Source organism: Hermetia illucens, chromosome 2 (assembly GCF_905115235.1).
Source record: "Hermetia illucens chromosome 2, iHerIll2.2.curated.20191125, whole genome shotgun sequence".
Lineage (NCBI taxonomy): Eukaryota > Metazoa > Arthropoda > Insecta > Diptera > Stratiomyidae > Hermetia > Hermetia illucens.
Window position 1 is genome coordinate 127,932,193 of NC_051850.1, and position 12,783 is coordinate 127,944,975.

The 12,783-nt window shown below is 42.3% G+C and overlaps 1 protein-coding gene across 2 annotated transcripts; it reads left to right on the forward strand.

Moving 5' to 3' along the window:
* The first annotated feature begins 9,535 nt into the window (after positions 1-9,535).
* On the forward strand, positions 9,536-10,712 carry LOC119649499. 2 transcript variants are annotated; one of them, XM_038051667.1, is made up of 2 exons: positions 9,536-10,048; positions 10,457-10,712. In XM_038051667.1, the coding sequence occupies exons 1-2, from the start codon at positions 9,574-9,576 to the stop codon at positions 10,606-10,608; spliced, it is 627 nt and encodes a 208-aa protein (XP_037907595.1). In that variant the 5' UTR covers positions 9,536-9,573; the 3' UTR covers positions 10,609-10,712. The 2 variants fall into 2 exon arrangements, with proteins under 2 accessions (XP_037907595.1, XP_037907594.1); XM_038051666.1 differs by having other exon boundaries at positions 9,536-9,682; positions 10,091-10,712.
* The last annotated feature ends 2,071 nt before the right edge of the window (positions 10,713-12,783 follow it).

Here is a 12,783-nt window from a genome sequence, read left to right on the forward strand (position 1 = left end):
ATCAACGCGAGACGATCGAGACTGCTGCAGTAACTAATAGCAACATAATAGCAGATCTTTAATTCAGGTAACGAAACCACTTTCTTCATCGTGGTCAGGCAAGAGGTCATTGACATCACAGTGACATCCCCTGACATTGCCGCACTTGTCGAAGAGTGGAGGGTATCAAACGATATTACGTTCTCAGATCACACCTCATTGATTTCGTAATGGGAATGGATCCGCCTACATCCACTCCATTTCAGAATTCACGTAGGATAGATTGAGCGACGTACAAAACGATCCCTGGGAGAAGCATCAAATCCATCGCTGGAATTGAGAAAAAAACCCTGATGATCACAACTAGCATGGGAGAAGCTTTCGAGAGAGCTGTCCCCTCAAAAAGCCAAAGAAGGGTAAAACACCATGGCGAAAATCGGATTCGGCGAAAAAGAGGAGAACAAGGGTACTCCTCAACCGAGCTCTAAAGTCTGATCCAATCGTTGGTAGGAATCGATACAAAGAGGTTCAAGGAGCTCTGAAGAAGAGCTTAAAGTCGACGGAGCGATCATCACTGAAACGCCAGACCAACTCTTTTGGGGTTTCGACTTCTTACATCCCAGCTCACCTAGCATTTCCTCGAATTCGGTTATCACCACGCTTGGTGGAGTATAGCGCACTCTCTTAAACACTGGGCATCTGCTGTTGCCTGCAACGTGCCACTACTCGATACCATTTTCCCCTTTGCAAAGCATACATTTAGGGTCAGCCTTGCACTCCCTGAATATATGATCCCCAACCCTACATTTTCTGCCTGTGTCACATTCACCGGTGCAGTTCGCCGCAATGTGGCTAAATTCAAGGCATCTAAAGCAGCGCTTAATTAACACTTTCTCCAGTTTGAACGCTGCTTCAGCTGTTAATCTGTTAGCGGTCATTTGCGTGCATCCATATGCTTTCTTCAGTCCTTTGATTGCGGAATCTTTCAAACCGATATCCGATATCATCCTTGGTCGTCATTTCATTAATGTCTTTACATAGCATCACAACCTCCTAGTTTTTAGCCTGTATTTGTGCCTCTCCCTTCCTGATTTTACCGTCTGACTGACACTTTCTCCAAAGTTCATCAGCTCCGGATCGGATTTGATCTTCCTGAGGATATGGGCGTATGTCATATCACCTTTTTCGAGATAATAACAAGTTCGGGTCATATTTTCTTTTACGTGTCGCGCTTTTCTTTCCGTTAACCTTGATCCATGCTTCCTCGGTTCCTTTTCGCGGCTTTTCTTCCCTTGGGTCGTTGGGTCGATTGGAGCGGGTGCCGCTGTTTCCACAATTTCGGCCATTTTGCCTTTATGCCTTTCCTTGTAGGACGAACGATGATTTGGTCTGTCTGTCGGTCATAAGTACTTTTCTTAGAAACAGCTATACCAACGACACGAAATATGGTGAGCAGATGGGAACTGCGAACATCCCCACATGCAGTAAGTTACATCGTTCTACTTTGAATTTAAGGAGGGGTCCTCATACATTCAAAGAGGGGGTGGATATTTTTTTCACTGAATATAGTCAAGTTGGGTATCAAATGAAAGGTATCGATTTGTACTGTTCGAAGCCAGTCTTACTTTTGACATTTGTTGGAAATGAGGGGAGTGCTGGGGTCAAAATTGATAATTTCTATAATGGACCCACTAACTGCCCAAACGAAAAGTCTGAAAGAAATCATGAGGCTGCCCTTATACGGTGTACAGGCCTCAAAATATTCTCCATATCGAAATCTACTCAAAGTAAGGTAATAACAGTATATATTTTGGGAAACTGACTAGAAAACCCTTCTTGAGTTTATCCTAGAGTTATAAAAATTTGCAGTAGCAAAATCGTGCTATTACTGATAAAGTTGCAGTACCCCAAATTTGCCTTTTCCGAGTAAATTTTCTGCAACCCAAAATGCTAAATATCAATATCATACTAATGTGAGTAGTTTGACATGCTAAGTAAACATATATATTACGGACTACGTGGGAATGGAACAGTTCTTTACTCAAATATACTTTGCAAGAAACAAACCAAACCTTTCATACCTGAAGTGTCCATTTTGCATTTTCATAGGGGAGGAAGATTTGGACAAATCCTTTGAAATTCAAGAGATTATTGATTCTAATTTTGAATTAATAAATAAAGGCAATTCAATCATTTTCTGTGAAACGGTTCACATTCTTTGTAGGTCGCTCCATTAAAGTTTGGATTAGTATTTCAGATAAAGAAGATTGGGTGCATTGTTCTCAACGTTCACAATTATCTTAAGCCTATTTGAATGGTACGAAGCAATGGCAAGAAGGTAGGCTCCGTGAACCGTTTAGTAAATTAATTAATTCCCGTTTCAAAACAAAGCAACGGTAAACTACTTCTCACCTAGTAAAAGACAAGTGGAGAACCGGGACATAAAGTAGATGTTGGATAGAAAGGTGCCACTTACCTTCAATAAATTATGTAAACTGGTGTCGAATGGAACGTGGAGAGCAGTTCACATACCATGTGCCTTCCCACGTATTGTCGGAGCAACCTCACAAGTTGCCGGTTCCTACGGAAAACTTGTAAAATATGTAAGATGCAGACGAAACAAGTTCACTCATCTCCACCAATTGACTGTTGGGATTGTTTCATTGTTTCGCTCAACCGCATGCACAACAATGGTGGATGCATTTCCCGGGCTCGCTGGAAATAGGTGAAAGGTTCTTATGAAACTCCAATTCAATACATCACGCGCCTGTGGCATACTTCTGAGTGCAGGGTTCCATGAGTTCCAGATCAGGTGAAAACAGAGTTCTTCAAAAGTATTACCTCGACACTCGGCAACGACTTCCTATTCAGAATTCTAGCTAAGAGATTGCGCGATTATGCTCATTTTGCAGTACACAATATGAAATAAAATTTTATGGCCACCCACATTTCGCTAAGAACAGTAGGAGGCCATTCTTTGTCTTCTACACAATTGGGATTATCTGAGCTACAGGTCTCAGATCTCCCAGGTGGAGTACTTTGCTCAATGCCAGTTACCATTTTAGTGAGCCTTGCCTGCATGTCTTCCGGCTACTTAGTGCGGGTATCAGTTAGCAATTGATTTTCGATCAAATAGCCGCAGAGGAGCCAAAGATCAATCTTGGAGGGGCCCAACATACCAGCACGCATATGGATGGATCGTTGATCTCTCAGGTTGTTGAGACCATGGCAACAGAGATCGCAATTCTCAGGAATTCATGCATAAGTGACTAGAAAAATGAGGGTACAAATGGTACCTAGCTCACTAAGGCTTGATGTAATGAAAATTAATAACATTTGCTGAAAATCCCAATCTGAAGCTGTTTTTCATGTTAAGTACATACATACGTCCTTGAACAGATGTTTTAGTTCCTTCTTAGGAAAACATTATTTCTGAAACGACCTCGAGTGGCTAACAAATTGTTTTGTATAAAATATTCTTCTATATAAAGATCATGATTGGGTCAACAGACGGCGAATTTTATAACTGAATTATTATGGGAATTTATTAGTTTAATTAGTATCTTTTATTATTATTATTCTGTTAAGGGAAAGTCGCACCACGCCCTCAAAGAACTATCGTGCCCTTTTACTGTTTATAGTGTACCTATTAATCATGGTATCTCAAGCAAGCCTATAACCGTCAGGGACTTTATTATGTTGCCTACTTCCAGATCTTTCAGCTTTGCATTTGGTATTAAGCGTTCTCCCAGATGCCTCGACCTACTTTGCACAAGTGCCGGACATTGTCCCAGGACGTGTATAGAGATTTCGTCACGCTCCTCACAAAACCTGCAGGCAGTGTCCGTAGTGTCCCCAATAAGCACCCTGGACTGCTCCATCCCTGGTAGGCCCGCCCAGTATAGTTCCCTCAACCGTTCTTCTTCATTTAGTATCTTACTAGGTAACCTGATGTTAGTTCACTCTTATATAATTCAATATATTTGGTTTGTGTCCATTATCGAGAACGGGGAGACGGAGATGCATTCCTTTGAATTTAAAATAAGTTAAAACCTAAAAATTATTTGGCTCTACTTGGGGTAGTGCATAGTTCAAAGATGGGGCGCTGTGCTATTGTAATTTGGCAAGCCCGGCCAGAAACAAGCAAGAATCCTCGGTTGGATTTGTGTTTTCCACCTCCACTAGACGCACCAGTATCAGACAGAATATTATATTAACTATGACATTCCGGTCCGGGATCAGAAACAGCTCAATAGTGAAGTGTTACGCGAAAACGAAGACTACCTAAACTGGGGAGAATGAGACTTCCTATGACCAAGTCGACGCAGTGCAGAAGAGGCTTCCTAGAGGTGACATTGCGATCATTTTGGGCCATCTGAATACCAAAGTGGGCTTTGATCACACCTTGTTTGGACAGGCGATCAAAAACCACGATCTCAGGGATTGACAAAAGTGGGAACTGCTTCCCAGCATTTTTAGTCGGATCACGTGTCCCAGGGCAGAAAACCGCTCAACTTGGGCTTACTGGAAACTACACTGCATGAGGGCAAGCTGATTTTTGAAACACGTTTTATCTACAATTATTTCTTGCTCCATCGAAGGGATTAAGAGCAAGACTAAGTCTCGGAGTATCACCACTTTTAACATCAACCAACCAAATGTCAAGACGGCGCGACAGACTACGGAGACCCTATGGACGCAGAGTCCTGTGCAAATAGACCCGATAAAACAATTCTTCAAATCCATACTGGATGAAGGCGATCTCCCAGATTTTGATGTAGACATGTGCCGCGCCTTAATGATAAGGAGACCGCGCGGAGGCTACTCGATGAGGATTCGCTACATGTACTCCTGTCTGCAGTTCTTTCAGGACAAGCAATGCCCTAAGATTCGTAACAAAGACCACAAAGACTCACTGGATTTATACAAACCGATCCTGCGGGAAGAAATACAGGCGTTTCTTGAGAAAGCTAAAAAGTCTTTACTCGGTCTTGATGGAATCATTTTTAAAAGCCTGCGATCGATTCAATGTTCAATATAATGATGTTAACTGAAATTGAAATCCGGTCGTCCTCATCTCAAGAAAACGACGAGCCACTGGGTGACGTTAACAATTGACGGCTAATCACCGTCGGTTCGTACATCACTCGTCTTGTCAACACAATTCTGGCGGCGTGCTTGGCTGAAGTCCCCATCAACACACATAGATGGCTACTCGACGAACGCTCTATGTTTAAGGGTTTTCCTAAGAACTAGGACGAAGCGCGGCAGACCTTTCGCCATAATATTCGGTTGGGGGAAAATAAATGTCGTATTTGTGATCGAAATTTGACGCTTTATTTAACATTCTTAGAATTATCCGATTTAAATCAAATATGCGCCGTTTTGTTTGCAAACTTGTTGTCACTTAGAATGCAACTTCATTATCCCCCCTTATAAACCTCCCCCCCCCCCCCCCCTTATTCGCAAAAAACTCAGACAGCCAGTTTTCGCAAGCCTCTTTTGAGGCGAACTTAGTAGCACCAAGAGCGTTTTGCATGGACCGGAAGAGATAGCAATCACTTGGTGCCAGGTCCGGACTATACGGTAGGTACGATATGACATCCCATCCGAGCTCCCGCAGCTTCTGGTGGGTCATTAAAGATGTGTGAGGCCGAACGTTGTCCAACACCACAACACCATTCCTATTGACCAATTCTGGCCGCTTCAGGTCAATTGCCTGTTTCAAACGGTCGAGCTGCTCATAGTAGAGGACCTAATTGAGGGTCTGGCCATAGATGAGCAGCTTATAGTGGATGATTCCCTTTCAATCTCACCAAACACACAGAAAAACCTTCCTGGCCTTCAATTCGGGCTTGGCGATGGTTTTGGGCTGGCTCGCCGCGCTTCGACCATGATCTTTTTCGCTTGAGGTTATCCTACGTGATCCACTTTTCATCACCAGTCACCATCCGCTTCGAAAATGGGTCGAATTCATTCCGTTTCAGCAGTGCATCGAAGGCGTTGATTCGGTGCAAGAAATTTTTTTGCGTCAACTCTTGTCGCACCCAAACATTCAGCTTTTTTGGAATTCAATCTTCTGCAAATGGTTCCAAACGGTTTCATGGTCTATACCCAGTTCCTGGCCAATCGAGCGAATGCTTACATGCCGTTCTACATGGATGATTTCGACGATTTTCTCGGTTTCTACGACGGGGTGTATCTTCGACATCCACCACACCAGAACGAAATCGATCGAACCAACGCTGCGCTGTGCAAATTGTTACTGTATCGGGCCCATAAACTTCACACATTTTTTCGGCCGCCTTCGTTGCATTTTTACCTCTCAGGTAGTAAAAACGTAAAATATGGCGAATTTCTTGCTTGGTGGACTCCATCTTTGACGCACTATAACTTGAGACTGAAACGTACGATCACATCACTGTCAAAGAGACACTTGCAGCGCAGATTGCCCTCTTCAAATCGCCGCATGGTATGACCCGATGCGGTAAGTACAACACAAGATATGTTTAAGTGTCGCCATCTATTGACAAAATACGACATTTCTTTTCCCCAACCCAACATGTATTGAACTCGAGAAAACTTGTGACACTATACCACACCTGGTTATATCCAGGGCCATCGAAAGGGTGGGCATTAACGATAGATCCCGCCAGTTGTCAATGTCCAATGTGACGACCGTCATAACTACGGTATGCCTCGGAGGATCGCCCGTTACGGAATTCTACATCAGCAGGGAACTGAAATAAAGGGACTCAACTTCATCGCCCCTCTTTAATTTTGTCCTTTACGAATTGATTTTGTCTCTCTGCAGGGCGTTACCCGGGGGGACTTCTTGTTTAACATATGCCGACGACATCATGCTGCTTGCCGAAAAGGGGGAAGATTCAAACATCCTATTGGAAGTTTTTCGCTCGATGACGTCAATGTTTTCTTTTCCGCCTTGTGAGAACTCAATTTTTAAGCCATTATAATTAGCAAGTGAGCTTTTCGAATTGGTATTTTTTAATGGATTGGTAGTTTGGCAGGTGAAACAACTATTTCGGCGTAAAAAAACATACAATCATTTTTTAACGCAGGGATGAGAGCCCTGTTAAGGGCTTTAACAGCAGCGACTGAGGATCATCAAGGTGAACTTAATCCCCCGCTTCACTCAGGGTTTCACCGCCCTGGGAATAACACTTAAAATCTTAAACCGGGGGGATAAAGCAGTCGGGCGGTAAGGAAAGCCCTACATTTACACTTACATTGCCACAACCTCGCCATAGATGCACCACCACCAACAGTTGTGGTGGCCTGGAGGTACTCCAGTTCTCAACTAAAATTCCTGAAAAAATAGCAACAGAATGGGAAAACTCAACACCTCTCAACACTGCTGAAAGAGCTGGCACCAAGGCTGATTCAACAAAATCGCCAGACTAAACCTGCCCTCTGGTCATCATTTACGGAGTTAGCAATCAGATGAATTGCGGCAGTTCATCTCCAGGAATGGTCGACGTCAAATCGCAAATAGTAAACACTGTAACGCCTGGAGAGACCATCCGCCAATCTGCTGGACATCAAGCGTTTTCCTGCGGGCAATCCATCCTCGATTAAATCTACTGCCATGCATGAGCATACCATCTAACCCGTAGTCGCGTGGGATGCTTAAAAAACGAGACGGTAAGCCACAGCGGACTACGCATTCGCAGCGGATTGCCTCACACGATTACGTCGCGAGGTGAGTGGCAAACGATAGATAGTGAAGATTGGGACGCTTTTCAAGCCCGATCTGACACTAATAAAAGGCTATCAAATTATTGAATCAGATATGGATAAAAAGCAAATATTCCACAGCTTCATTCATTGTTGCCCTTCTAAAACACCACAATGACTCAACCATCAGAGTCCTTCAGCTTATAATTAGAGCCCGAGGTGCTTGCTGCCGCCCAAACAAATGCGTGAAGGATGCCATCAAACTACCGGATAGGGCTGTTTTCTCTATCCTATATGGCGTCCTCCGTGGAAGCATCAAGTGCCATCGGAGTTTCGTGCGGCTCCCCTGGAGATAACATAATGTGGAAGACTAGAACTGGTCGACATTTCAGTTGCAGCTAGCTCATTTTGGGATTTCCAGAATAAAATGAAATACATAAAAATTGTAATGCTTTGTAATTTTGGAAATCAAAATGGAATAAAAAGTATTTTATCGTTTAATTTTGTCATTTATATGTTTTTGTTTTTTGCTTCTACAGATTTTGTTAATGGTACGTCTTAATTCACCTGGTGAAGTTCAACCTTTCATGGATGTAATGACTAGTTACCCGCGGAATTATTTCTTGCAGTTCCTACTATCTCTGTGGTTGTTTTTCTTCCACTCATCCGTAAATCCTGGGAATCTCAGAATTTTCCGAGGGAGAGTAAGAATTCGTCAAAATTCCGAAGTAAGGCATCCGTTTTGAGTCGAAAAATTGGACGGACCTTTGTGTGCTCCCAGCCGTTGCAAAGATTATAGCTAGATTTCTCTATGGATCCTGCTGTACTAATCTCATTAACACTCTTCGGGCCATTTTGGAGTAGTGTGCAGAGTACAGATCTCTGTTTCACCAGCTCTTCAACAATTTCGAGAAAGCTTTTTACAGCGTGAGCAGGGGGTATATCTGGCATGTTTTACGCAAGAGGGTCAGTCCGCAGAAACGAAAAGCTATCATTAGAGCGAGGAGTTTGAAGTACAAAGCGGGGTTCGAAGATTTCATTCTGTTGACGGTACTATTCCTTCTTGTTACCTCCATGCTGCCTTATCCGTAGGACGTGGAGGACTTCAATGGACCATGACATTTTTCCTCAAAAACGTTGATTACTCTGATGACGCAGGTCCTGTGCCACTTAAGCTCAGAAAAACAGTACGGCTTTCTGCAGCAGACAATTTTTACGAAACCAGGTTGCCAGGGAAGTAGCGATGATGTTGGTGTTGAGTGACAGTGATACAGATCTTACCATTGTTACAGAAGTTGGTGAAGGAGTGTGAAGGAGGGAAGTAAGAACTCTATCTGTCTAGACATATGGTGAAACAGAATAGATTTTTTGGGCCTAGTTAGCCGAAAAATTTGAAAACATATGGTGAAGACAGTATACATGAACTCTAGGCATCATATTCCATCCATTCCTTCTATTCAAATCATGGCATCAAAGGATCTTCAGCGACTCTTGCTGGGTTTACAGGGATTAGTTCCAAAAAAGTGTGTCTATATTTAGTAACATGTCTAACTGCTTTTTGTAGATCTTTATCGTTGGCCATAATATTCCCTGTTTCTATTTCCTTCAGGCATTTTTTTGTGACCAAATAATTTTAACCCAAGAAACAGGTAATTTTTTGAAAATTGTAACTACTTACTTTCTTTAGTAAGTTCCGGGTTTTATTTCCAGCTTGATGGGATTTTAAGGTGAATGGATTTTTAATTATCTCTTAGTTATCCGGAGACCTGGAAAAGTTAATGTAATTATCAAATCCTCTAATTAGTTTATAGGTATAAAAGAGCGACTACTTGCCATATCTAGGTATTACAATATTGTACTTCTTTCAAACCACACAAATTTAAAATATAAATTCTTAATATGAGTTCATATGAAGCTGCTAAAGATGGTTCCCCAGCGGATAATTTAACGCTTCTTGAAGAAGATTGCCCGGATTGTGCTGCCGTACGTCTGAAATATGCGGTTTTAAATATAGACGAAATTATGTCATCAACACGAATCGAAACCTCGGATGAGTTCACTCTGGCATCTGAAATTGAACCCGCGCAAACTACGAGCGTTTTCAAGGTGCCAAAAGGCCCCGTTTCAACGCAAGTCCGCAAGGTTCATGAATCGATAGATGTCACACCTTTAAAAGGACTACTCGGTAACGTTCTAGAAAAATCCCAGCATCAAACGTTCCACACAAACCAAAGGATTTCATCAACCCAGAATGGGGTTACAGGAAGATTTCAAGGATCTGAAATAGGATTAGATCGCATTACATACACTGATTTCGATTTTCATGAATTAGTAAGTTGTGCTCCAGAAGGAGAGGAGGATACGACGGTCCGATTTTTATTCAAACGGGAACGCGAGGAAGATGAAGAAAGCAGAAATATAGACGAAATTATGTCATCAACACGAATCGAAACCTCGGATGAGTTCACCCTGGCATCTGAAATTGAACCCGCGCAAACTACGAGCGTTTTCAAGGTGCCAAAAGGCCCCGTTTCAACGCAAGTCCGCAAGGTTCATGAATCGATAGATGTCACACCTTTAAAAGGACTACTCGGTAACGTTCTAGAAAAATCCCAGCATCAAACGTTCCACACAAACCAAAGGATTTCATCAACCCAGAATGGGGTTACAGGAAGATTTCAAGGATCTGAAATAGGATTAGATCGCATTACATACACTGATTTCGATTTTCATGAATTAGTAAGTTGTGCTCCAGAAGGAGAGGAGGATACGACGGTCCGATTTTTATTCAAACGGGAACGCGAGGAAGATGAAGAAAGCACGGCATCGAACGAGTTAAACGAACAAGCAGCTAAGAGAATTCGTTTGACAAAGGAAATTCCAGTTTTCTTCAAAGGTCGAAGACCGAGGGACAGAAAAACTATGAGGATTTGAAGTGTGTTATGATGGTTGTTCATAGTCATGTGACGTTTCACCTTATGTTCTATTTTAAAGCAGATTTAGGCTAAAATAAACAAATAAATAATTTTTATTAAAAATATATACTGTTTCAGTTTCATGCGTGGATTTCGTTGTTCCAAATGATTAGGTCGTAGAGTTTTTGCGCAAAACAAAATCTAATAAGGTTTCGTCTGTCTGTCACACCCGATTTATTCGGAAACGACTAGACCAATTGTCACGAAATTTGGTGAGATGTGGTCTGAGAATCCATTTTCACATTGCAAGTGGCGCCTTTTCGTATTGAGTTTGAGGAACGGCTCCCCATATATGTAAAAGGGAGAGTACATTTTTTTCACAGAATAGGGTGAGGGATCAAATGAGAGACCTCAGTTTGCACTGAGGACATTCTCAGAACCTATCCAACCGAAAAATCGAGGCCTAAAAACCCTCTGTCCCGGTATCCGCTAAATAAAGTTATTAATTAGTACCCGAAAACACCCTTAAGGTCACCAACATCAATTATAATGCATAATTTTGGGAAAAACCTTAACGATCAAAATTCTCCCCAGGGCTTTGTGTAAAACAGGATTAAAAATTAAGTGACCCGCCCACCGTAACCTATTGAGCCGGATTTGATCCACAAACTGACGGTCATGGTATCAATAATAGATTTCGTCATTATGTATGCTATGGAATCGTCCATCCTCATGTAGGGGGCCAAACATTTTTCGGATGATTCTTCTCTCGAACGCGGCCAAGAGCTCCCAATTCTTCTTGCTGAGAACCCAAGTCTCCGGGGAATACATGAGGACTGGCAAGATCATAGTCTTGTGCAGTAGGAGCTTTGACCCTATGTTGAGACGTTTCGAGCGGAACAGTTTTTGTAAGCTGAAATAGGTTCTGTTGGCTGACAATAACCGTGCGGGGATTTCATCATCGTAACTGTTATCGGTTGTGATTTTCGACCCAAGACAGGAGAAGTTATCAACGGTCTCAAAGTTTTATTCTTCCCGTTTGCCAGTGAGATTTGATGTTGTTGGTTGGTTGGTCTTTGTTGCTGACGTTGTCACCATATACTTTGTCTTGCCTTCATTGATGTGCAGCCCAAGATCTCGCGCCGACCACCGCCTACTCGATCTGGATGAAGGCAGTTTCGAATTCTGCGAGAAGTATATATTAATGTTTGGAAGTTTTCTCAACTGTTGGAGTATCACCCTCCTCCTCCAAGACGGTTCTGTCACCATGGACACATGCCAACAATTCTGCTTCTTTCTAGCTTAGCAATTTAGGCATTATGATTCTAAGCTATTCCGTAGTGTCCTCCGTCGCGTAGTTCACCAGCAAATAACCTGGTGGAAAGTGTATGCCAGTGAACACGAGCTTCGAACACCAGTTATCTGACGTTAAAGTCTTCGAAAATTTTCTGCTTCTCAGGAGTGAGTATTTGCTCCGGAAATGTTTTCGGTAGTATGGTCAGCCCATTGCCCTTGACCGCATTAGCATAGCTTGTGTGCGGTACGGGGTCCTGTTTGTTATTAGTTTTCTTTAAGTTGCTTGTTCATTTGATTTCCAGGAGTATGCTTCTAACGTATTCATTGATTAACATTTTTTCCTACACTTGCTACTGCAATCATCATCTCAAATCAAAGCGCAACGGATAAATGAACTTAAGCTAGTTCTTCTTTGCCGGTCGTAAAAATCAGATTTCAGTGAATGGTTTCGTCAATTTCCATTTAATATTTCAATTTGAATTCCAGTGCATGACCAATTGATGGCAACATTTCAATGATCTCGGTTTCGGTTATTTATCAAAAGGTTCAAGAAAACTTTTTATTTTCATCATGACCAACCGCAGGTTTCTATCATTCCGTTGAAAGTCTAATATATTTTCCTCTGCATTCCACGTTGTGGCACGCGAACAATTAAAAAGATGCTGCAAGGTAAATTGTTGTGGTAATCGAATATTGAACAACAAAAGCAAATTCAGCCATAATTCTAATACATTTTTGTCTGGCCAACCACCAGCGGCCAAGAGACTTTACATTATGGAAAGGTCGTTTTCAAGACCGGTGACCGTTACTTTCAATTGATATTTGATTGCTTTCCAATGGCTTCATCTATCAGCCGCTTTGATTTATGGGTATCCCGCACCGACTGCAGTAAATTTGG

Coding starts and splice junctions, on each gene's coding strand:
- LOC119649499 (XM_038051667.1), top strand. CDS start 9,574: ATGAGTTCATATGAAGCTGCTAAAGATGGTTCCCCAGCGGATAATTTA. Junction 10,049..10,456: donor GGAGGATACGACGGTCCGAT/TTTTATTCAAAC, acceptor CGACGGTCCGAT/TTTTATTCAAACGGGAACGC.